Source organism: Fringilla coelebs (assembly GCF_963513975.1).
Source record: "Fringilla coelebs genome assembly, chromosome: Z".
In the NCBI taxonomy this organism is placed as follows: domain Eukaryota; kingdom Metazoa; phylum Chordata; class Aves; order Passeriformes; family Fringillidae; genus Fringilla; species Fringilla coelebs.
The window spans coordinates 43,197,999-43,225,343 of NC_140031.1; the positions used below are offsets into that span (position 1 = coordinate 43,197,999).

General features: G+C 38.5%; 2 protein-coding genes across 2 annotated transcripts in view; both read right to left on the reverse strand.

Annotated features, from left to right (window-relative positions):
- Window positions 1-268: 268 nt before the first annotated feature.
- Window positions 269-9,503, reverse strand: MINAR2 (membrane integral NOTCH2 associated receptor 2; the record flags this gene model as incomplete). Its single annotated transcript, XM_084225149.1, has 3 exons — window positions 269-448; window positions 1,276-1,521; window positions 9,339-9,503. The coding sequence occupies 3 exons, from the start codon at window positions 9,501-9,503 to the stop codon at window positions 269-271; spliced, it is 591 nt and encodes a 196-aa protein (XP_084081275.1).
- A 6,695-nt stretch (window positions 9,504-16,198) lies between these two features.
- ADAMTS19 (ADAM metallopeptidase with thrombospondin type 1 motif 19) overlaps window positions 16,199-27,345 on the reverse strand; it is a gene marked incomplete at both ends in the record, with an annotated part of 127,274 nt that continues 116,127 nt past the window's right edge. Inside the window, 2 exons of the mRNA XM_084224614.1 lie at window positions 16,199-16,350; window positions 18,868-19,045. Of these exons, the coding sequence (XP_084080740.1) occupies window positions 16,199-16,350; window positions 18,868-19,045 (330 nt within the window). The remainder of the gene's footprint in view (window positions 16,351-18,867; window positions 19,046-27,345) is intronic.

Below are 27,345 nucleotides of genomic sequence, written 5' to 3' on the forward strand. Positions count from 1 at the left end.
ATTAAATCACTAGACCAAAGAAGGCACTAAAAAAGATAGAATATAGTTTTCTTTCTAAATTATACCTGTAAGGAGACATTCAGCCGTGCACAGAATATTTGTCTCTTTTCAGGGTCAATTCCTTGTGCCATACAGGAATATTTTGAAGAAGTGACATCAAATGAATTGTGTTTGTGGCCAAAAAAAATGAAATTCAAATAAAACCAGAGAAGGAAATTGTTTAATAAAAATATTTATTGAAAAGAAAATGCATCATCATTTGGCTAAGCTAAGTAAGTAAAATACTAAGTGTGATTACAGTAATTAGAATGCAAATGGCTAGTACCATGAGCAGAATGATTCGGCAATATTTTGAATGTTTTTTTTCTCGCTCCTTCTTTTTTAACAAGGTATCATACCCAGGAGTATAAATATCCCCCATCCAGAACTGTAGATCATTAGGATTTTCCTAGAAGAAAGACCAGAAAATGAAGGAAGTCTCTCTCTTTATACACAAAGTCATTAGAACATACCCAGAAGTATTTTGGCTATCATCACACACTGATTAATGAATTTAAGATATCACAACACGTATGCAAGACACTTTCACTTGAATGTAGGTTGTGCTACTTTCCAGATGCTGCAAATGTTCCCCTGGAGAAAATTAAAACCACACTTTTCATCCAGGAACCAAAAGTAGGACACCATCCATTGAAATGTGTTTAAAAACCCAGAACAAACCACGTTGTCTTTTCAAGAAAAGATGTCATGCTGTATAAACACAGTTCTGACTCCTTTTCAAAAAAAATGAAACAGCAAAACAAACTCAAAACAAAACAAAACAAAACAAAACAAAAAGTAATCCTAGAAGTGATTTGTGTCAACCCACAGGGAGGCAGAATCCTGTATAGTGTGGATGAGGCTCAGAAAAACAGATGTAATTTGATAAAAGAATTTTGCTACAAACAGTTATAAAGTGACTGTATAGTATTTAAGTGCCACATTTGTAGCTCTTCCCTATGTAAACAGGGAAGGTGAGTTATACATCATTGTGGTTAAGAGCTTCTCTCATCAGACGTCATGTACTGTAAAATTTAAATTCCTGAAATCTCACAAGATATGTAGACTTCTCTCCTGATCAGACTCATCTTAGTGTCATGTCTGTACCAGAAAAAACCTCCATATTTACTTCTGTAATTCCCCCTAAAGACCCAAGAGAGCTGCACAGTGGTGTATGGACGCACTACACACCTCGCAGCAATTCACTTGTTTAAACTCAGCACAGCAGCCAATTACCTTTATGTGGCTGGCCAAGTTAGAGTGCAGTGACTGTCTGTCGTAGTCTTGCACAGTCCAGGAAGGGGTCTTTTTCTTCTCCTCCCAGTCATCATCCACATGGGTATCACTGTACAGTGGGTTGCTCTTGATTGTGGATTTCAGGGTGATGGGAGTAATGTGTTTCCCCAGTGATTTGTCTATTATTTCTTGACTGACCCTGTTCAAGTCTAAGCCTGGCAGCTCAGTGACAGTTGTCTTTTCTCTCTGTAAGACACAAGTTAGATCAGAACCTGACTTTCATTTGCATTACTTACAATACAGGCCCCCTTCCAGAATTATCAGTTGTAATGTAACAGAATAATTTTAAAGCTGAACATGCAACCATTTTTCTCCTTCTAGCAAACTTCTATGGCAAGGGAGCCTGACTGCTCACTCTGGACAGATTTCTTCCTTCTGGGGAAAGCAGGTGGGTACAATCTGAACATTAAGTTCTTTTGCAAATGTGAACTGACATTATAATGCCTTCTGGTAGAAGGCCTCTGCTTTAGCGAAACAGTGCTGTGGAGAGCTGCAGTGGAAAATTATAATTCTGGTGGAAACCATGGATGTGTGATGCAGGAACAAAGATGTAAGGATAAAGCAGAATGATCATAGGGGCAATAGTGTATAAGTGAAAACCTCAACTGGAAATGCATCTCTGATAGCAGGGATCTCTGTAACTATGACATAGTTACACAGTTCTTTTTACACTCTAGAATGCTAGATCAAGGGTGTCAGGATGTTGAAGAGGTTCTTCATTCAACTGAGGTAATAAAATATCTGAGCATTCTCCCAGTAACAAAAGCTGTTAAATAAGACCTTTTAGAACATGTGGGTGTCAAGGGAGGAAGAAGAATCATAGCCCTGGTGGGACCATATTTTTTGAGAAATCACAAGCTGCCTCTTAAAACAGCACTAAGGGCCTCTTTAGGGGTCTGTAAAATAGTAGTTACGATACTTTTCAATCTGTAATTGCCTGGAGGAATGCAGTCAGACTCTCTAGTCCAAGCTATTCAAGATTTGTCCCAACCTTCTATACCCGAGACTTTCAATTAACCTGGTACTGATCTGTTATACCACAGTGTGTCAGCTACCTAAGAGACCTGCTTTTTGCAGAGCCTTTGTCTTAGAGATGTCTCCTTTGTCTTAGAGACAGAGATGTCTCTCCCATCTCTTAGGATTTTAGAACCAACAAAGAGCATATTCATCCATCCTCCCAAGTACTTTTATCCTTAGGAACTTTATGTTGAGTCAAGGGGAGCCTCAGCCTGACCCAGTGGTCCTGTGTCAGGTATGCTGGAGGGGGCAATCCCCACCTCTCTCCTGCTCTCAGAAATCACAAAGGTGTGAGCAGCACCTGCTGCACGATGCCCATAAAGTGCACAGGGTAAACAGCCAATGAAGAGGATGGGTCCTGAGAAACTTACTTCCACGCAAGGATAACTTTCCCTGAATTTTTCACTTTTACTGAGATCTCCAGACATTAAGGTACCCCAGGCTGGATGGACTTCAACTGCAAAAGGGCTAAGGGCATGTCCTGCTTCTCCTTCCACCTTTCTGATGAGAGCTCAGGGCACCTGACTTCCTGCACACTGGCTTTGGGAACTGCTCGGACACCTCACCAAGTCAGTAAAAGTCCCTAAGATGATAGCAAACTGTTGGCTTCTTCTGCTTGAATAATTTTCTGCCTACTTTGTGGGCTGGTGAATCCATTTTCGGTGGAAGTCACCTGCTGTATGCCACCACCTATTTCATGACTGCAGTGTCATGCATGCACGTATAGATTCGTATACATTAGTCTGAAGAAGGCAGGTGTGGAAGGAAGCATAAGGGCTGATTTCCCTCAGAACGTGAAGGTGGAGAAGAGAAAACAACAGACTTAGTCTAAGAAACTCTAGGAGGAAGCATCATGCTGGCATTCCTATCACTAAATCCTGCAGAAGTGACTAAGATGTTTCCCATCAATGATTGCCATTTGTAGGCGGGTGGATTCTCAGTGACCTCCCATCCTTCTGTTAGTTCATAATTTCCACATGTCTTTCCTTAGCCTCCACACATCCCCTGATAATATTACTCTCTGCATTGCAGTTACAGCTGGCACTGAAGCCCTTTGGGCTGTACTAGCCATATTTCAACTGAGCTGGTGTTTTTAACTGCCTTTTCTTTCTGACTGCATTTTATTTTATTTACTTTATTTCTTATTTAAGATTTGTCATTGACCTTAATGACTCTTCCCTCAGGCTTGCTAAATAGTTGAACTTGGAGAACATTTTGTTGAAGAACACGAACTGTCTCACCAGGGGTTGATTGGTCTCCCTAGGCTAAAATGTTGTGAAAAGAATGTGACTTGACAGTAATTTTTAAAGCTGTTTTCCATAAAATTCTCCAAAACTTGGAATAGATGTCATGATGCAAAAATGTCATAAAAGCAGTGCTTTGTAGCAAAACTTTTTTCCCCTGCTGTCTGAAGTACCTTTCTTTTCATGGGCATGAGGAGAGTGTGGTGGCTTGGAGCAGATATAGAGAGGGAATAGATTGGGAGGCGCAACCAGATTTTATCATGAGAGCTGGACCAGAATTTGGGGTAGGATATGGTTTGCAGAAATTTTAGAGAACAGGCATTGAAGTGACAAAGTAATTGGGAGAATGTACTTTATTACTGCTGATGCTTGAGTCTAAAATTTCTGCAGTAGATATGTCCTACAGGCTAATTAGGGACAGAAGCTGGAATCACATGCAAACCCCAAAAGTTTTAAGACTAAGATATCATACAAAGAAATATGAAAAATATTGCATTAAACATATGCATTTCTAGAAGCAGAGAAACATAAGATTAGATAACAAAAAAATGCTTGCTAATATTAATTCTTGCAAAAGCTACTTTTTTACATTTTCTTTTAAGATTCAAAACACATCCCAACCGTTGTCACAGACTCTGACTCATGCAGCAAATGTTCAAAGAAAGAGAAAAGTATTGTAAACTTCAATATCAGTCCCCATTACAGAATTCCTACTATATACACTGCATATAAGAAGACAGTGTGAATTAGGCTGGAACAGAACAAATCAAAGGCAATTTATGTTATTATTCACTGAATGGAAGGAGTGAACAGCAAATACCCGAAGAAGCAGTAGTTATGGAGAACACTGAAAATTGTAGATTAAATACATTTGTGAAATACTTATTTAACAAGATGAGAAATGTTCAACTCTGCCAACACATAACTGTGGTTGATCTACATGTAGCTCATGAGAAAGAACACTGTTATAACTGGTTAATAACTCATTTTTCACTGAGAAAAGTATGTTCCTCTTTGACAGACCCAGAGAGCTGTCACATACAAGAACTAGTATTCTGTGGAAAGCCCAGAGGTCTATAGTGGGTTGATGTTAGTTCCATTACTGAGTCACCATGTGCCTACTCCATGTTTTTTTGGTGCTGATTATTTTATAATGTAAATTATGCGTACCTTACAATACATGTAACTAAAATTATAATTTAGTCTTTATTACTATAAAACATTTTTATCTCATTTTTATCTTGACTTCATCCTTCTGTTCCCACTTCTATTGTTGATAGCACTGAAACAACCCAAGAGCCTGGCTATTTTTTTCTCAGCCTGTGATATGAGGTATCACCCATCAAACCCAGGACATCAACAGTTAAGGCTAGACCTTGGTTTCAAGCCCACCTACCTGAAAGAAGAGAACAAAGAGACAGATAAAAAATTAGGGAAATATACTTCCTGGAACTCATGCTTTTCTTTCCTTTCCCCCACACAGAACCAGTTTCTCTGTTTCCATGGCCAGCCCCGTTTCCACTTGATGTTGCCAAGGATGCTCAGGGAAAGTAAGAAATGCTGCTGATGGGCAGCTACAACTAGAAGTTTTAGCCAAGGCAGTCCTAGAGAAACTAACAGCCACCAAATACTACAGGATTTGTTTCATAACAGCCTTCTCAATCCTAATGAATGCGGCTAGAAGGGTGGTCATTATATTTGACAGTAATTTGTTTAATACTAAAACCCTCTGTTGTGCAAAAACCTTGTAACAGATTGTGGAGGACCCCCTGCAGTCATAGGGATGTTCTTCCAATGTAGAGAACTATTTTGAAGGCAAACAAACTTCTAGGGTGTAGCTAAGAATCGCTGTGGTAGGTGTATCAACTGTATAGGTATTGCTAGACATTTGGAAAATTAAAAGCTCTTTTGTTATGTAGAATATTAGCACTTGAGAGCTTCATTCAACAAATCACATTTCATAGGAGATACAATGGAAAAGCAGTCGGGAAGGCAAGGATTAACCAAAGGTGCAGAAGGAGATAAGAAAGGCAGTAGGGCAGACAGCTCACATCAAGAGTTCCTGAGAAGCCTGAGCAGGTACAGATGAGGCTGCAAAGATGATCAGAGGTTGAAGCAGCTGTCCTGTTTGTGCGAGCTGGGGTTGTTCAGCCTGTGGAAGAGAAGGCTACAGGGAAACCATGTAGCACACTTCTAGTACATACAGATGTCTGACAAGAGAGCTGAAGAGAGAATTTTCACAGAAATGGGACATGGGAAATGGCTTAAAACTGAAAGAGGGTGGGTTTAGATTAGCTATAAGGATGACATTCTTCTCTGTGAGGATGGTGAGACACTTGAACACGTTGCCCAGAAAAGTTGTGAATGCCTCATCCCTGACTGTTCAAAGCCAGGCTGACTAGGACTTTGAAGACACCTGTTCAAGTGGAAGACATCTCTGCCTATGGCAGGGGAGATGGCACCAGATGACCCGTAAAGTCCCTTCCAACTCAAACCTTTCTATGATTCTAGAAATGAAACTTTCTTAAGGAAGGAAATGAAGGGGATCTGGATTCCTTGTCAGAGATATTAAGGCAGCCTCAGGTACTGCAAAACTGAAAAGCCACCTGACATGGGCAAAGAGAGCAGTAGATAGTTACAAACACTTCAGCCAAAGTGACAGGGATATTTAGACAAAAGTGAATATTCATATGGACTATTTAAATTGCACATTATTGAGACTACTTCTTGTAACGAATTGTTTAGTTTAAAAAGGTGTTTTTCTGTCATTGGCAATGCAGCTCTGCAGGGCTGTGAGTGCATTATATAAAAACTTTTGTACAGTCTCTGACCAAAGCTCCTGCAAACCTTGCAGCTGGGTCTTATTGTGCCCAGTTGCAGGTGTCTAGGGAAGAGTAAGGGAGAGAGTGGAAATATGTAATGCACGTAGGAACCAGGGGACGAAGAAGTGATTCTAACCTGGCACTTAACTCACAGATTTTAAAAAACTCTCTTGTCCTTGTATACTGAGAAACAAGCAAGGACAGGACACAGGCATTAACTCATATGTAAGGCCAAAAAAACACCATGCCAAGAAGTAGCATGCTGCTAAGACTGAATGCTCTCTGCTGTCTTCCAAAAATGGGGGGGGGGGGGGGGGACGGTGGGAAATGGAAAATATAAACAAGAAAGAGAAGTCTGAGAATTGCAGAAAACTACCAGGTTGACTACAGGGGAGACATGCATGAGAAACAGATATGGAGGATTAATCATCTGGTGTGTGCTGGGCATTAAAACATATTGTGGGGCAGAGAGTCCAGCGGGACTGGGAATTGTCAGGGTGAGCAGAATGCAGTCAGCAGTGATACATTTGCAGGAGAAAGTCTGTGCTTTTTATGCTGCTTTTTACAAGGAAGGGCCAAAATTCCTGGACTGCTTTATGGTTTGTTTTAGTCAAAGTAGACAATGAAAGTACATGCTAAGCAGAGAAGCTGTTCAGTTTGTCTGATACCAAAGAGGAAAGTGAGGAGAAAGACCAGCAGTTTTCCGTCACTACATGAAGCTGCTTTTTATAATGGAAACAAATTTTAAAACTTAAAGGGGGAGAAAACACATAAGCACTTCAGTGCTTTTGAATTTAAGTGATCTCGTAATAAAAGTTTGGAAGAGACCACAAACATACCACCGAGCAGTCACTTTGCACAGGGAGTGGCATTAGCTTCTTCAGAGAATATTAACTACTAGAGAGAGAATATAGGCTACTCTCAAGGTTTAATGACTTCAGGAATCTTTAGATCATGCACACATATTCTGTAATTAATTCTCTCTCTCTCCTCCTCCCACCCCCCTTTTTTCCATTTCTGAATTTACTAACCCTTAACCCCATTATCTCTCTCATCTTAAAGTGAAATATGTTATTCCTGTGCCATTAGTTCTCCACTGTGCCATCGTGTTTCTTCTAATGTCTGGAACTCATCAGTACTTTTCCCTTTATTTGATTGTCAGCAAAAGGAGAAAAAGAAGGCAAGCTCCCAAGGGAGAGAGAATGGCACAATGAATTTTATCTGAACAGCTTGAATTCTCTAATGACTACACTAAAAAATAGAGATTGTATCCTAGGTTTAACACTTATATCACTGCAAACTCCATTTTTGGAGTCATGGTGAGTTACAGACATTTCCTTTGTAACAGCCATCCCGGGCTGGGACGCACAGTTCCGGGAAAACCTTCTCGCTGGTGGCAAAAAAGCAGAGCACAAGTCAAAAAGTACAGGCTCCCTACACATTTTTAATCCTCCCGCAGCTCTGCAGCCCTGGCTCGGTGGCAGCGCGTCCTGATTGACAACAATGGGGAGAAGCATCCCTGCTGCGGAGGAGGCTCTGTGTGTGGCTGCCTCCCTCCTGCACAAAAGAGGGGCTTAGATGGGGGGAGGGGGTGAGGCCAGTATTGCACCATACCCTACAGTTTGGGATCCTTCAGGCTGCCTCCCTTGGTTAGGGGTGTTTGCATGGGACACTCCGGGCAACCGCGTGTTCCCTGCCCCAGCTCTCCTTGGGGAGCCGCCAGCAGAGATTATACAACACGAACAGAGTGGCTGGAGGCAAGGGACTAGGCAGAGGGAAGGGTGTCTGGGGCAGGGAAGAAGCTAGGGAAAGTAAGGGGGGAGCATGGGAGCGGGTGTCACAGAGGGAGGGAGGACTTTTGCAGTTGGAAGAGACTGGAAATGGACTCTGGGAGGGAGCAAAGGGGTTTAGAGAGCTGATGGAGAGAAATGCCTGAAAAGGGAGAAGCACAACAGGAAGAAGCTGTGGGAGACTTTCAGCATCATTCTCCTCCCTTCCCCCAGTTCAAGCTTTCTTTGCTCTTACTCCTCATTTCCCTGGGGAATCAGACCCCCACACTAAGGATCCTGAGAATGTAGACCCTTCTCCATCACTCCCCTCACCCCCAACTACTTATGTATGTCTCCATCCCTTGACAAGAACCAGACCTTGGAGCTTTTGCTCATGCTAGGGGTGGGGAAAGGCGAGGGGCTCCCCGGGCAGCAGGGAAGGAGCACTGCGGAGCAGCAAGTGGGGCCCAGAGGGGTGTGAGCTGATGCAGCTGTACTGCTGCTGATCCAGACATGAACTTCTCCTCTGCCAGCTTCAGGGCCTCTGCTAGGCAGTGCACATTTACATTTTTACCAAGAAACTGCTGCTACCTCTATATAATAACCTGGATTCATGCAGTCAACATGTTTCACACTTTCAACAGGTGTCTTTCAGTATACCAGGACGGCCAAAATTAAATGAGGGAAAAAAAAATAAGGAAAATAAAAAGGAAGTTATGGTGAATACATTTGTAGCAAGAATCTCTAATGCCCATCTAATGTGCCTTTTCATCAAGTTTAAGGGACATCACTTTCAGTTTTAAATCTGGGGCTTTTCTCACTTCAGAGAATATATTCCACGCACACCTTCAGTATAATTAAGTGGTATTTGACTTCAGTAGAATGGAAAATGCAATAAAAACGTTACAAAGAGCAGTAGAAATCTTAATACACTGAAATAAAGTCAGTGGACCCCCCTGAAAAGAGTAACTCTTCTCATGGAACCTTATCCTTGCTGATGTCCATGGGAAAATACACAGGAATATTAACAATGCCAATTAAGAGATGCAGGAAGCTGAAACAGCTGAACTGTCACCATCATGTAATTTTTGTCTTGATCCTTAAAACAAGGCAGAAAAATCAGGAAAATGTCAGCCTCTTTTAGACCTTACCTGTAAATAGATCCTGTTGTGCCACTGCTGCACTCCAGGTAAGGCTGCTTCTGGGAATTTTGCCCAGTTGGCTGGTAGAAAGGCAGAGTTTTTCACTAAAGATTTAACCTCCAGTTGCAAGAATTTATCAGGATGGTTGTTGTTTGGCAAAACGGAGATGTCCATGTTTCTGTGCTGTAGAGTAATAATGAAAACAGCCCCAGCTTCTGCTTCCTGGCTGTGCATGCTCTTTCTATTATTAATGACGTGAAGAAGGATACGGCAGTTTCCTGAAACTGTATCTGACCCCTGTTTGGTATCAGGCTCACTTATATCATCTACCAATGATAAAAGATCGTTTAGAAGTGGCAGAGCAGACAGGACAAGTTTCTCTAAGTGCCTGGCTTAAGTTTTCAGGTTCAAGGTCTGTTTTGATAGATACACATGTGCTCATTAAAACTAAGTACCAGTGAGTAGATGCATAAGACACTTAAATGCGTACCAGTACTTCCTCAAGTTATCTGCCAAAAATGTCAAGCCTACAATACTTTAGAGTAACATTTTTTTCCCCCGAGAAAATTAGAAGCAGCTTCCCGTCAAAGCAAGTCTTCCATTTTTCAGCAGTACCAAGAGGCTCCATTGTGCTGTGTGGGTTGGTACCATTTACCATAACATGCACATTTTTTAGGGTCAAGGATTTCTTTCACAGTAAATTCTTCTTGACCCTGGGAAATATTAGATTGTTTCAAGTAATTGATAACAGAAGTTTTCAGGGAATTGATTCTGTTCCCATTCAAATGCATGGAAAAATTAACTGTAACTGACTTGAATGGTATGGTCTCAGTCCCATCACTTTTATTATTTCATTCTGAGATTTGATATTTTCATCATCATTTTATGAGTCCTAAGTCCCTTTCACTTTCAGCTAATGAAATTCCCCTTCTCATTATGGCCTCCATATATGACTAGCAAAGTAGCCTCTTCATTCTTATTTTAACCTTTTCTTAAAATATGTGTTTTTCTAGGATATGCTTCATTTTGATGAAATTGCCACAGAGGATAAGCTTTTGAAAGGTCATTGCTTAAAATCCAGGGAAACCTTTTGTGAATCAAATTTTTAGTGAGAATTAGGGCATCACAAAAAATTTAGTTCTGTACTTAGACCACAGAATCAAGCCAATCTATTTACCACACAGAAAAGAGCTGAAATATAGAAACAAAATAAAAATAGGAAAACATTTTTTAAATCCTAAAGTAAAAATGAATAGTTGGATATAGATGTAAGTTAAACCTGCTATTTATTTTAAAAGCTCATGATGTTTCCTTGCATGTAATTATTGGAGATTATTTTAAAGCATATCTGTTTAAAATTATTAATATGGCACCTTTCAAGTAGACGCTCAAATATGTATTTGTGAGCAGCCACAAGAGAGACAGTAGTGACAATGTTTCTGAGTGGATGTTCGTGCTTTTGGGAAACCTGGTGCTACATTTACAACTATGTCTCCCCAGTTTAATGAAGCCCTGGAACACTAATACACCTTTCCAGTCTACCCTAGGGATTACCATGAAGCTGTTCTTTTGGATTTACCATGACATGTAGTTCTCACTTTTTCCCTTTTTCCTATGCAGTTATAACTAAGAGAGTAATAATTTGTATTCTAAAATACATGGGTATACGCAACCATGACTTCTGAAACATAGACTTTCCAGCATCTCTAGAAACACAGGGCTTGTCTGTGCTACTGTAGCATAAGATGTTGTGTGTGCCTGTGTGAGTTTACATATTAACACTAATCCATTGGACATAAGAATATAAAAGGTATCTTATTAAGTCAGACCTCTCCCAATCTCAGGATCTATCACTTTTTTTGAAAAGGACAAAAACAAAATGCTGTTTAGGGAGACTTGGCCTGCTACTTTCTGCAGTTCATTCTTTTGGTCCCCCAGAAGCCACACAATTTTTCTTCGTCCTGAAGTGTCTCTTCCCCAGGCCTTTTACTATCTATTTATAAATTGTCAATAAAGTTGTCTGGTTTTCAATACTTCTGGTAGTACCTCCTCCAGAAGCAAGATTCAGAACCTCATGACCATCTGCATAAATTGCTTACTTTTATGTCTTTTAAATTAATTTCCATATTAATCATATCAAGGATGCCCTCTTTGTAATACTGCAGGGTTTTAAGAAGAGCTCCCCACACAGCTTATCCAACACCTTCAGGATTTTTAAAACTATAATTATTTCAGTCTTTCTTTTCAATCTGAATTATCAACATTTTAAATCTCATCTTGCAAGCCACCTAGTCTACCTCCTTACTAATTTATTTTCCATTTTCAGTGTGTTGCTCTGTAATTCCACTACATTGTTTGTAGGAATACAGCAACCATAAATGAATACAATGCTCATGTTGTGGTTACACCAGTCCCAAAAATGGGTAAAATTGTATCTTTCCTTCTGAAAACATCCATCAGTTTTTGGTGCTTTTTCCCCCATTATTCTCATAGCACTAGTAACTCTCACAGGGCAAGTAACTTCCCTTCTGTGACTGCCAGCTGCAAATTCAGTATCTCATAGGAACAGTTCAGGCTATTTTTATTGCTATAATACTTGACATATACTTACATCAAAGTTTTTCAGTTAATGTCTTGTCTAATCACTCAGTTTTGTGTTTCTTCACAACTGAGGGAGAGTTAACCAGAAGAGCTTTATGGCACCTGCATAGATGGAGAACTCCATTTTAACTCTTCCTCATGCCACTGATGAAAATGCCAAATAACCTAACTCCTTAGGGAACCAGCTGCTGACTTCTCTCAATCCTGAAAGATGACCATTTCGTTTCCAATCTTTTAATCACCTTTCAAGCCATAAAGATTGCTCCTTCAGTCCTGTGTGAAAGCAGTTTCTCGAATATCCTGTAATAATGAACTTTGTCAGAAATTTCTGTGTCCAGCAGATTCTCTTTGCTCTGTTCACAACTGAAGCCACGCTGACACTCCCCCAAGAGCACATGCTTATCCATGTGCTCAGGGATCTTATGTTTTTCATTGGCTATTATGGCAATCTGTAGCTCAAGGGGGTGCCTTTTCCACAGGCAGGAATTATACTGCAGTCTGCCAGTCTGGCAGACTGACTCTCTGCAATGACACCTTGCACCATGGCAAGTGGCACCATGGCAAGTGGCTCTGATACCAATTTCCCAGTTGTGTTCTTCCAATAGTCTCAGGTGACTGGAATCCTAGATGGTGTTTGTATTGAACATATTTATTTCGTCTTACTTCCTGTACATTTCCTTCACCTTCATCCAACTTCTCTGATATCTCTGCTATAAGGAACCTTGCAACATTTCATCTCGAAAAGCCACACAAGTAATTCACTGAACTTCTCTTTCAGCTCTTTATCACTCCTGAGTGTCCCTTTCACACTTGTGTTATCAGATGGTCACACTGTCTACCCTTTTGGCTTCCTGGTTTGGACATATTTCAAGTTCCCTTTCTAGTTTGCACATCTTTTTTACAGACATCTTTAAATTCTTTCTGAGTGCTTTTAATTTTCTTTTTATAATTGATCTGTTAGGTTTTAGGGCCTCCACTGGTCTCATGATGCAGGCAAGCTTTCTATTTTGAGTGTATTTTTTGAATATGCAAATGGCTGTTTTTCTGTCACTAAAGAAGATAATGAAAACTGAATAGAAAAAACCTGAAACAACCCAAAATGTAACCCACTTCCTCCAGAAAAAAGCAGCAATTTCCCTTCAGAATAAATGACAATGCTATTAAAATTCAGGTATTTCTTTAAGAGAGTTATGAGAAGTGGTAGCTGGTGTAACTTCTGGTCACTACTCTAGCTGGCCAGCACTTATGCGGGAGGAGGAAGTAAACCTGCTGTGCACCAACCTAGCAAAATCCCGTGTACCACTTAAATCCCACTTAATCTGACAAAATAGGGTCTAAGTGGTATTTAATCAGCAGAGAGGCCTACTCTAGCCCTTAGGAGCTAAGAGTGAATTTCACCTTTACATGCCAGCTGAACTTGATTGATTTGACACTCATTTGTTGAAATGTTACATATTCATCAGGCTAAAAGGAAAACATATTAATGTAGAGGGATTGTCCTTGAAGAAGAAAGAACATATACATTTTGAAAAAAAAAGAGTAAACTCTGGGCTGTCTAAGCCTGCATAAGGCTGGCTATAAGGCCTGAACACGGCTGGAAAGGGCTGCCTGCTGCCACCCAGGTCTATTGAAAACTTTTCAGGGCTGACACATGCCTGCCCTCCCCACAGCATGCTGTGGCTGAAGCCATAGCCTGGGCACCTGTTCAGAATGTTCTTATAATTTTCTGACCAAAAGGTTATTTCAGTCTGTACTGCTCTTCTGAATGATGATAAGATATACTGAAGTAGTAAAATGAACTTGCTTCCAAATTCAGAGGTATATTTGCTATTTAGACACAAAACTGCTTCAAAATGATTCACACACATTTAACTAGTAGTTTTGTGATGCTAAAGGAATCGGAACCAGACTTAACAGCACTATAACATCCTGATCAAACAATAACATCCTATAACATCCTAATTTCCAACCCAGTCTCCCAATGAAAAGTACTTCCTTTTTATGACCTTCTTATAGAGGTGATGGGAGGATGATTTCAACAGCAGTCAGTGATTTGTTTTTGACAGATACAGCCAGAGTTGAAACACACTTCCTAAATTTTGTAATTAAGATGACATTCTTGTTAGTGAAATATTCAAAATCAGCAAAGCATAAACATTTAGAACTGTGAAGATGATATCACTGGCTGATAAAAATTTTCCTCTGGCCCCTAGTCGGGAGGCATCTTTTCTTTTGCTTGATTTTCAATTGTGATTCAAGTGAGTGCAGGAGTATTACCAAGATCTGGTGCTAAGTATGAAGAAAATTTAAAATAATAATTGCTTCTTTTGCCTGCCAACTACAATAATTCTATTAGACTTTCAAATGTGCTTCTGTGACTTTAAGGAATTATGCCCCAAAGCAACTGAATTTTCTGTGCATTGAAACTTTTTTGTTATACAAAATATAACATTCCCCCATGTCAACATTATTTTTCTTTCTTTTTTTACTTTTCAAAACCAGAAGGTATTTTATTTAAAATCATACACTAGCACCTCATTAAAGTTGAAGTTTTCAAATGCGAAGCAGTAAGATGCCAAACTAAAGATTTTGATAGTACAGCTATTTGAAACACAGACGTTGATTTCAATGGTAGTTAAAACTGCATCTAAGTATTCTTCCAGGACAGAATCACAGTCCTGACTGGGGGCCTCAGTTTATTGTCTGTGGGTGTCTGTGGTTATCCGTCTGTGGAAACAGTGTATCACATCTAGACACTTGACTCTGCAGAGAAGAAAAGCAAAAATCAAATAAAGCTGCATTCTTTTTTTGTTTTGAGTAGAAAATATTTCTGACTTATTTCTCCATCTGTCTTGCCTTCAGGTTTGCTCTCCTACATATTTTAAGAAGATGCTTAAACACTTGCATCACAAACTGAGGGCAGAACACCACTGCTGTCCACTTGCCAAGTTCAGCAGTTACAGGACTCACCTGAGATAAATACCTGCCTCTCCACAGAATGTTACCTTGCTATTCTCAACTTTCCATATATATGTATCTCAAGGCTCACAGAGTGACATGCCTGTCTGCAGCTGCAGAGTGGTGCCCAAGTCAAGAGGCAGAAAGCACTCATACTGTATCTGTACCTGCTGCAATGCAGGGCTTGATGGATTAATCTACCACACTCAAACACACAAAAAAAGAAAAATTCAAATAGCAAAAGGAGCTTTACTTTTTATTGAAAATGTAAAAATCATGTGAATCATGTACAGTATTTTCTCATAAGGAAAATCTTAGCTGTTTCATAATGTTTCACAAAATCGTAAAACATTTAATTTTTATAAAGACTTTTTCATTAGTCAAAGATAAAACTAAAGTAGTATTACAAAGCTATTTTCTAAATTATCAACAGAGAATTGAGAATGTTTAACAGATTAATCCATACAAGTGGCAGGAGAAAGGACCCTTCCATTTGTAAATCTGCAAAAGGACACACAAAGGTATAGAGGGATATGGGTCTTTTGTTTCAAAACTTTAAAAAATTAAGTGACATGTTAAAACACTACAGACGTGGATTCATAGGATGGTACAAGTTCTAGGACTGCATTTTTCTACACTACCTCAAACAGTGCAACAGTGATTCAGTGTAAATCTCTACAGTGTTTCATTGATTTAATACTTGTGTTCAAGTATGTGTCCATGAGAATGAGCAAAATCTCTACTTAGCTATTTTAATTTTCTTGTTTATAAGTTACAGTAGAATATCCCCTTCAGTATGTTTCTAAATCAAATGAACTAATTTCACAATACATTCTGTAATAACCTGTTTAATAATGTTAGTCTGTTCACTTTGACATCTGTTGCAAAAAACACAAGCTCATTCTGACTCCAAATGCCAAAAATATAATAAAATTAAAAAGAACTTTATTTCCATATACAACAAAACTATTCAGCTAAATTAAAATAAATTCAAGATAACATGACTTTTTTTTTGCAACAGATGACCTTACTGAAAATAAACATTTAAAATACTAGTTACTATTTTTAAAAAATTCTGATAAATGTATCCAAAAGTGTTCATATAAAAATTTTTTATGAAAATGTCAGAAGATAAAACATGTTGGCTGTTAACCAAAACTATTAAGGATGTCTGGCAGGCAAAAATAAATTAATTTGATTAAATTATATGTCATCTGATAATATTTGGACTAAAAAAGCCTGTGTGGGTGTGTGTGTGTTTATAAATAATAAGATTGCAACGAACTGAGAGCCAGCCAGCCTGACAGAGGTCAGCTCTTTTGTTGCATTTTTTGCGCATAAAAGTCCCTGCATGTCTCACAGCATCGCTGATACCACCTCATGTCTTGACAGAGGTTCTTCTCTCTTATCACTCTGCAGTACACAGGCCACTGGTCTCCTAGGCACTTGAATGTCAAAGCAGCTGTGAAACAACAACAGCAAAATCAAATATACATTACTGTTGCCTTTACTAGTGAAGAATCATGTACGAAAAGAGACAAGGACATAAGTGTATCTGGGGAAGAGAAAGGGTTATAGATGTAGATATCTAACAAGCAAAGGAATTCCCCTTGTCCTCCTGTTGTCAGTATATTCGACATCAAAAATTTTTAGGCCAGCTTTATTTACAAATTGGATTAAGGTGCATCTTAATTAGTTTAATGTCATGCAACTGTCTTCTCATGAGTAAGTGGAGATCATCTTTCTGCCTTGTTTCACTTATGAAAGCCTCTTTACAGAGCTTATCATTGAAGCACTGTGTTACTGAAGTTGGAACTCTTTACATTTAGTTATACATCTCAAGTGTAACTTAAGTACTTGCATATGTAGTATGTAGTATACACATGGAATTAAAATGGGAACCCATTGAAATACAGGGCATAAGAACAAGATATTGTCCAAAACCCATCACAAACACTGAAATTAGAAGTAATCTCAGGTTTGAGTTAATCTCCTGTGCTAAAAGAAGAGAAATTTGTGAAAGAGCTGGTGGGACAATCCCCATCAGCTTTCACTAGTCCTACCCCCTAATCAAAAAATCTCTACTGTATTATATGAATGGAACTGGAGGTCAAAATTATTAGTATATTGAAGAGAAGCATTGCATTATGTATTTCAGAGATGTTAAGGGTTTCTGCTGGATTGGATTCTGACTCCATGCTGGATGACACTGACTTGCAGATTACTAATGTCAGTCCTAAATAATTCATGCCATGAGGACAGTGCGGCCAGCAGGACCAGGGAGGTCATCCTTCCCCTGTAGTCAGCACTGGTGAGGCCACACCTTGAGTGCTGTGTCTACCTCTGGGCCCCTCAGTTTGGGAAGGACATGGAGACAATTGAGTGCGTCCAGAGGAGAGCAATGGGGCTGGTGAGGGACGTGGAACACAAACCCTGTGAGGAATGGCTGAGGGAGCTGGGATTTTTGTTTAGCCTTGAGAAAGGAGACTCGGGGGTGACCTTATCACTCTCTACAACTTCCTGAAAGGTGGCTGTAGTCAGGTGGGGGTCGGTCTCTTTCTCCAGAAAACAAATGTCAGAACGAGAGGACACAGTCTCCAGCTGCGACAGGGGAAATACAGATTGGATATTAGGAAGAAGTTCTTCATAGAAAGAGCTATAAAATATTGGAATGGCCTGCCTGGGGAGGTGGTGGAGTCACCGTCCCTGGATGTATTAAAAAAATGACTGGATATGGCACTTGGTGCCATTGCTTAGTTAAGGTCTTTAGGGCATGGGTTGGACTTGATGATCTTGAAGGTCTCTTCCAACCTAGTTATTCTGTGATTCTGTGTGACAACACAGCCCTATCTTTTTTTTGCACTTAACATTAAGTCAAACTTTCATTGACATTGTATTTTTGTGTGACTCTGATTCACTCGACTCTGTAACACAAAGCTGCTTATATAACCTCACCAGAGGAAAATCATCAATGATGGGGAGATGGCATCTAGCTTCTCAGAGACCAACTGAACAAAGAACAAAGGGAAGGAACATTCAAACAGTGAAATAGCAAGGAGAGGACCATAAGCAACAGCAAATTGCAACAATGACTACTGTGCAGAAAGGTTCAAAGATGCAAAACCTCTAAGAGAAATATGCTTCACTGTCTTAAAAGAAATATTGCACACAGTCTGAAATGCCAGTCTTGTTTTCCATGCAGGTGTAATCTATTGGACAGGAGGGTTTATCTTAACAAGGGCTCTGGAATATCAGCTGGAGAGGGTGTACTGTCTTATAGCAAGGCTTTGAATATTCCCATCATGCTCAAAATGCAGATGAATGATTAGGGGAACTAAAGGTAATCATCATCAACAATGCACTAGGAAACAAAAACCACCAGAACTAACAGTTCTGTAGTTATATAATAGCATAATTTCTTTAAGAACAGAAGAGGCCTGAGTTCTGCCAGATCCAGCAAATATCTTCATTCAAAGTAATTTTCCTTCAGACTTCCTAATACATCAGGCATAGATGTAGATTTGAACAAAAGACAAGTGGAAAGAGCTCTTTGTATTTAAAGAACAAATAAGGGCCTACTTGATCTCACAGATATCAAGATAACATAGTTTGCAACATTTTTAAACAGAAAATAAGGTATTTTCTTACTTTAGAAAAATTTGATAAAATTGGGTGAATATATATAAAAGCATATATGTTTATAGTGTCTCTAATATAACTATATATTTTCATATGGGACATTTTGTTCCTTTAATATCATACAGTCTTATAATAAGGTCCTTCTTTGGATAACAAAACCCTTCACCATTCTTAGTTACAGTCCCTGATGTACATTCTCAAAACCTGAGGCAGGAAGGTCAGTCTCTGCATAGAATTTAAATCTCTTTAATGCCTCCTGACTTCTGTTTCTAAACTGAGATCAATGTTACTGTATGGAGAGAAATATCTGAAAAGAGATTTGTTATCTTTGACTGCTTACCTAACCTGGGTGATGTTATTGTATTAACATTAATTTTCTCATTGCAGGGATGGAGATGACAGGGTCTGTAGGCTGCAGGCTTTTCTGAAGAAAAGCATTCATTGCCATGCCTTCCCGTGATCTTGTGCATGCACTGGATGACTCGAGACTGCATTCCTTTGCCACAGGTGACAGAGCACTGGAACACACAGGAGACACATTCTTTGGAAAGGTACTTTTGCTAGTAATCATGAACATGAAATGCCAGTCCACGTGAAGTGACTGGCTGCTTCTTCAGATGTCAGCATTTCAAGATTTCTGAATTCTATTCCACTAGCTAAATGAAAATCAATTTTAAAAGCACAAATTAATTAACAGTATTAATTGAAGAACTCACTCCAGCATCTTATTGATGTCCAAGTCCGTTTTGTAGAGCCTGTGATAAAACTCAAATATACCAATGTGCCTGGAGGAAGCAAACATTAGCCTCTTGTATCTATATACAAATTTACTCTTATTAGAGGTTAAAGTGATGGTAAAACCATTCACAGATACTAGCAGAGAGAAGAATTTTTAATAAAGCCATTAGTTAACCATCACAAAAGTACTCTTTCTGCTAAGCGTAGTTTATGCCTCGTGTCTTTGTATCACATCTTCATGTTTTCACATGTGTCTCACAAATAAAACGCACAGTGTGAGACATGATGCCTGGCCTTTAATTAATCTTGACATCTTGTTGCCACAGAGAATGAGGTAACAAAATTAAACAACGGAGCACTGTAACATTGGTAACATCTTACTTCTATCACAGTAACATAATATATTAGAATGAAAACTTGGACAGTGCTGCACAGATGCTTATAAAACCTATTCCAAACAGCAACAACAAAACAAACCAAACTCAAGCCAAAATATGCTTTTGCCTTTTCTGACTTTTTGTGAACAAAATTTCATAGGACATGAATTACTTTTCTGTCCATTTGACTCACATGCTACTGCTTTAACTACAAATCTATTAAAAATTACATATTGGAATTTTATCCTAGCCTCTAATGATTTTGACTCAAGTACCCAGAAATTTCACCAAGTTCTACAGAAATTTTCTGTATAGAACATCTTCAAATACTAATCCGTTTCTTGTAATGAATAATGTAAGAGCTCAGGCTGCAATCCTGAAAATGTTTTTCTAAATATTTTTTATTACATAAATATTCAGAATATATTTCCTTGGGAGGCTTCAAGAAGCAGCTGAAAAAGAACTGAAATAAGAAAGACAAGGAGAAGGTGCCATAACAAAAAATGTTTCCCAGACGTCCTGTCTCAAGATGGAGAAGTATAGTTTTCTTCAAAGGATGAATAAATTTTGACTATATGAAACACTAAACAAGTTTTTACCCTTTGGTTTGGTTATCTATATGTGTTTAAGTGACAATTTAAACACTTACCTGGAAGAAAGATTTACAAGCGCTAAATGGGAAATAGAGAGTTTACACACCAAAATGTGCATCAAGAGAAGGGAGACTCCTGTCTTTTGGACTCATAAGACCCCAACAGAGCTACGAAAAGAGTAGGATATACACTTCGATGTTTTCACAAGGAACTGAACTTGTAACAACATGAAATCAAACATTGGCATTTTATAGAGGCAGCAAGAGGACTTGATTTTGTTCCTGTTGTTCAAGGTCCTGTTGTTAACTTAGCAAGATACAGTTCCAGAACTGTATCTTGCTAAGTTATACAGATACAGCCTCCATAGGCCAAGGCATGTAAAGATATAAAATTATGAATACACAGTTGTCTATTCAGTAACAACCACAGTTTAACACATGAACAAATATGTTATTTACAGGAGGAAAATCAGTTAGTACTGATTTATTTTCAAAGTATGCTATCAAATCTAATATACTGCTGTAAAATTGCATGAGAAAAGTCTCCCAACAGAACTCCCCTTTTTGAATTCTCTGCCTTTTCTCTGTGCAGCTAAAAATAATCTGAGTTCCTATAACAGTTAACATTATGCACATGGTCAATATGTAAAACATCACACATACACCAACACGAATTTTATCCCCAGTAGCAGATGGAACATAGATTTTAATTTTGCCAAAATTCTGACCACTCCCTAAATTCCTCTCATCATAGTTTCAGAGATATTTATTTTTGGAATATTTTAATCAAGTTTAAATTGAGACAGTGGAAAAGCAAAATTTAAAAAGGTGAAAAAAAAGACAAAACTAAAACTACAGCACAAAGAGAAAACAAATGTGAGAGTGAAAGGAAAATGAAGGTGATATGATGAGGCTAATAAGTTGAAGATCTCTAATAAGGAAAGATAATCTTTAAATGTTATCACAGTGATCTTAATTTAGAGTAATATTACACGCAGTATTAATTTTTTTTCCTTCAAAAATTAGTATGCTTATCAACCAAAGTTAGAGTATGTGTAAATGTGTGGTATTCCTTAAGTCAGCTGCAGAGAAGGAGGATATAGGCAGGTCGACCTTGTACATAAGATCTCCAAAAAAAATTTCTCTGCCCTTAGGTCATCCTAGAGTGAGTAGGTGCAATTCAGCCACCTGGAATACTGGAGGGGAGAATGGGATTTGAAAAACACTAGTCTTTTGCTGACAAAATGGGTTCCAAAGGTTTATCTGCTAATTGGTAATGCCAAACAATTCATGTAGGCAGGTGACTCTGTGAAGAGCGCTCTGGCAGCAGCCACATCTTCTCTACATCAAATGAGCTCTGGCTTGAAAGTTTGTTGGGACTGCAACTGACACAACAAGCAACAAACAGACAAATCTCTCAGCTAATCAGTGTTTAGATCAGAATTTCTATGCAGAATCTGGCAAGATTTTGGCATTAAAATCTTAACTGGTGAATTAATATCCTTTAAATAATTGAGCCTGCAAAGGCCCTGGTGAGATATTCCAGAGTGTTATGAAGCATTAAAATGTAGTTTTCCATTCCAAGATGTAGAGATATTGCAAACAATTAGTCTTGCTTGACCTACTTATTACTACCACAGTTTTAGAAACTGACATCAAAGGATGATTAAATGAAATGTCTCAGTTCATATAGGAAATACGTTGCAAAGCAGGAATTAGAAAAATTTGTGGTCTATGTTTTTTATTTTCACTGAAATGTACAGTGCATTTATTTTTGTTTTTTAAAAAATGGAACTTACTATGTCTTGTAAGATGCTTGCGGAACATTGAGAACAATCAGGGCCACCCCAGTGATTTGCAATACAAAACTTTTAAACCCAACCTAGTCAACATGCAAGTAAAGCAAGATTTTTCCTAACACCTAGGGTTTTAAAGTCAATGAGGCATCTGATAAGCATAATGTGCTCTTCTATGTTCACAAAGCAGCAGCAGCAGTGGTGTCTAACTTTGAAATTTAGAATTCTACTGACTGGAAGCCAGAAAAAAAAATCTTTTTACCATAAAAGCTCATATCAGCTATTAGCTATATTAGCTTATATTTAAAATAGTATGAAATAGGGAAAGCATTAGGCAGTTAGCAGTGCACTTGGCTAGCTACACAGACAAAGAGTGAAGTTTCTTTGGCTGTGATGTCCATGTCTTAAATGTGAGTTTGTCTTGCAAACACATCAACCAACTGCTGTGTTGGTTTTTGTGTGTGTAACTGAGAGTAGACACTGAATATTGGAGAATAAAAGTAACTTGTATTTTTATTCTTTATCCTATTCTGACTTCATGAGGAGACACCTCAACTTCTGCAGATCAGTCAGATGCACTTCAGAGCAACATCTCTGACCCTCATTTTGGCACTTATTTTACTGTATATGCATGTGTACATTCAGGCTGAAGCTGACTCTTCCAAAACTGCCTCCCAAACTTGCCTCACCTTTGGATTTCTCTCACTGCAAATATTCAATCTGAGGTAACTATGTTTCACTGGATTTGCAGCTGTCACATTTTAGGTAGTGCTTATGGTATGTAGTTAAACTGTATATTCTGGACTTTCCACGTTTAAAATTCTAACAAAGCTTTTAATTTCAAAGAAATAAAAAATATTTTCACTTTTACACATTAATGAATGAATTTAATCAGAAATAAATGTCAAAACTGCTTGCATTTTTTTGGTGTGTATATATATGTATGTATGTGTGTGTGTGTGTGTGTATATATATATATATATATATATATATATATGATTTATAGAAAATGCCCACTCCCAACCAGTATATAACATTTTCATTAATTCAGCAGGTTTCAGGCTAATTTAAACCCACAGCTTTTGTTATTAGTGAATGAAGAATACATTTCCATAGCTCTTCCTCCCACCCACTCTATTTCCCCACATGGCAGTCTTGCACATGCAATACTTCATTTTTGTGGAGGTTAATTACATTTTACTTCTCACTATTCAGATGACCTACACTTTAAGGCCATGTAGCTGATTAGCAAAAAATTCCTGTAGGACAACCGTATTTGTAGGCTTAGACTAAATGTTCTAGTACATAGCCAGAGGGGGTTTTTTTATGTGGCTGTTAATCTGTGCATCTTGGACACAGTCCTAAAGGTACTGTAAAACCATTCAAGCAGCAAGACATGTAAAACATTCTTGTTAAAGATTACAAAAAATTCCTGTGTAAAGATAAAATGCAGCTATTTTTAAAAAATTCTTTTTTTTCTTAAAAAAACCCTAAATCTTACTACCCTGTTTAAATTTTGTCCAACTTTTGAACTTCTTTTAGATATAATTTCAAGGACAGAAACCTAGGTGTTAAATATAACAAATTTTACACTTGGCATGCACACCCGCTACCCAAGATTCCTTCTTTCTGTTCTCTGCCAAAGATATATAGTCTGGAGAGAATACATATTCCCAAAGCCAACAGCTGAGGAAGTTGCTGTAATGTGTTAGCTGCTTCCAGCTGGCCTTCATGAGAAGTAGGAATTCCTAAATTAAGGGAAAAATTGTCACTGGCAGACAGTAACGGTCAAAATGTGTCTTTCTGCCAAGACAACAGGCAACCACTGAAGAGGCTGATAAAATCCACAATGAAAAAGCCAATCTGTGACAGTATTAATGGAATTGACTTGGACAATTTATTTTTGAGAATAAGTGAACTGCTCAATAAAAGGTTTTACAAGTCTAAGTAGCATTCAAAGCAGGCTGACGTGCCTCTAAGGAAACTCACTGATGAGTTTTACTGGAAATTATTAGCAGAGCATTCCTAATCATTTATGTATAGGTTCATCAGTTCCAGCTTTTAAGCAGCTTCAACCTTTTCATAAAGTGAGTGTGAAACAAGAATAGCAAGAAATAAGACTTTAGCAGCAGGATTGGTATTTGCTAACACACTTGCAAAATCCTCTTCTGTTTTGTCTTTTATGAAGCCTGCATTTGAAGCCAGGTAGTAGATAATGTGGTGCATTTTTTTTCAGCAAAAGATTTGTACTGAGTTTGGCAATATTCTTAAAGATTACCTAAATCAAGAAAATAATCTGCAGTTTATTGAAGTTTTTTTTTCTCCTTTTTTTTTTGGTTATAAAGGCATTTCTGAACAGTGTAGCAAAAAGAGGGACTGATGGATACAAGCATAAGATGGAGTCTGAGTTCTCACATGCATCATTTCCAGGAAGGTCTTTCTGCCTCTCTCATTTCTGACACACCCAGCACCTCAGTATGCCAAATTTAAAATTCAGAACTTGGGCTAAGTTTAGCTAAAAAAAGTATCTGCTGTTGGTCTCTTCTAAGTTTAGCAAGTTTGAGTTGTGCCTATTTATTTTATTTTATAGTCTTAGTTTTCTCCTTCTTTTTCCCACTGCCCCTCCATTTTTTTAATAGCTCTTCTTTCCAGGATAAGAAGATATAAGATTCAAAAAGAGATTAGATTTTAAATTAAGACAGACAGAGCTCCACGTCCCTTGATAAACTAGAGATAGGGTTCCCATGGAGGAAATCCCCATCACCTCATCTCAACAATTTGAACCTTTCTTTACTCTCTCCTTTTTTTTTCTCCCCTGAACCCTTTTTAAGGCCCCATGCAGAGCAATTTGGTTGTTTGGCAGAGGAGGCAAAACTGCCTTTGGTATCAAGACAAGAAGCAACTGAAAGCCTATGAGCTGATTATAAAAGGAAACTTATTTTTTCTAGGTCAGTATATATGCATCTATTCTTCATTGCCTATCTACTCTGAATCAATAGTGGGGTTGGATAGGCTTGAATCTGAATGGACTCTCTGGACTCAGCTTGGAAGTGGAAAATTCTTTGTCTCCATGTGAAACCCAGGTTCCATTGCCCAATTTCTTTCTTGGGTGAATTAATGAAACACAATCATCCACTTAGCAGTTTAAAAACTGGGATTATTCCAATGACTCAAGTTTGTTCTGTTAGAGACAACCTGGAGTCCAAATCCATAAAAAACCTGAGACTCTATTACAGCCTGCCATTTCCCCCTGATATCAGGGAAGGTATCAGCATTTTTCTCTCATCACTAATGACCTATATCAAAGCATGGACAAATCCTGTAATATTGTAACAGATCTAGAAAGCCAAGTTCCTCTATGTGCTCCAGATGTATGTACACACCATTTTGTACGTACACACCATTTTGTACGTACACACCAAATGTTGTAGTTATACTTTCTGTAAATCTATATTTAATACAAAAACACATTCAAGTTTTCAGGCAATTTAAGTATACCTGAAATAGATATTTATTCTTATTTAGGACTTTAGACACACTGCTAAATAGTATTTGACATCATAACACTGGTAGATTTTACACGTTTTAGCTTTGTTTGTGCGCCTCTGCCTGGGCGTTGCTGCAGGGATCCCCTGTTTAGCGAGGAAACAGAAATAAATTTTAGCTGTGGATTTGTGGTTTTCCCAGATGCCTGCCTGTGCTGACTCACACATGGATATATTATTGCCACTAGTGCTTAGCAATGAACAAGACATTATTACATTTCAAACTTTCGTATCTGAGGTATCATTGCATGGTATTTTGGCAGGAGATTACCATCCATTCATTCGGACTATCACACATCCAAACAAGAAGCTGGAAGCAGTTAGATTTCATGACATAATTACCTTTATCTTTCTGATTAAATTAGTTGAGTATGCTGTTCTGGAATGATGAAAACAAATTCTTAAAATTAATTTGAAATATTAGCCTTTGACTACATGATTATATTACCATACATGACTATGCTAGCCTGATGCCCAGTAGAATACCTTGCAAGGAAAAGCACAGTTCAACATCACAAAGAAGTAATTAAAGGATTACAATATTTCTAATGAAAAGACAGGTCACAGAACACACTAAGGACACAAAGGAAATTTCAAATGAGGGAAAATTAACCCTCTGAGAAAATCCTTTCTCTAAAAAATTTTTATTTTTTCTATTGACTTTTCAGAAATCAGAGAAACATATGTCAAAAAGCTCTTCTGTTCAATATAGAATTAAGCATTGTCCTTTAAATATCATCACACTGTGTAGCACTTTGAAGTTTTTCCAGTAGGCTGAATAAATGAAAGAGTTCTTTTCTGATAATGACTTCCAATCACTTTATCTACCAAATTTTAAATAATGAAGATCTGAAATAGCAGGTGACTCACCTAAATGGCTATGAAAGATATTAAAAAACCAAAACATAAAAAACCTACGAGTTTATAAGGAAACTGAACTCGTAGGACTTTTATTTAGCTGAAATTCAAGAATAAAATCATAGAATCAGTTAAGCTGGGAAAGATCTTTAAGATCATTGAGGCAAACCATTAACTCAGCACTGCCAAGTCCATTACTAAACCATGTCCCTAAGTAATGCAACCACATGGCAACTCCACTATTTGCCTGGGCAGTCTGTTCTAATGCTTGATAGCCCTTTTACTGAGGAACTTTTCCCTAATATTCAATCTAAGCCTCTGCTGGCTCACGTTGAGGCCAATTCTTCTCATTCCCTCACTTGTTACCTGGGAGAGGACACCTCACTACAAACTCAGAGGGAGTTGTAGAGAGAGAAAAGGTCTACCCTGTGCCTTCTTTCCTCCAGGCTAAAGAGCCCCAGCTCCCTCAGCCACCCTTCACTTGTACTCCAGACCCTTCACCTCTGTTGCCCTTCTCTAGATATGCTCCAACACTTCAATATCTTTCTTATAATAAAGGGTTCAATCCTCAACAGCCCCACCAGCGCCAAGCACAGGAGGACAATCACTGCCCTGGCCCTGCTGGCCACACTACTGCTGCCACAGACCAGGATGCCATTGGCCTTCTTGGCCACCTGGGCACAGCTGGCTCCTGTTCAGACACTGTTGACCAGGTCCTTTTCAGCAGACAGCTTTCCAGACACTCTGCCCCAGCCAGGAGCACTGCCTGGGGTTGTTGTCATCCAAGTACATGATCCACCACTTGGCCTTGTGGAAACTCTTGCCACTAGCCTCAGCCCAAAAATTCAGCATGTCCTTATCACTTTGCACAGCTTTTCTATCTTCAGCAAGTCAACATTCTCATGCAAACTG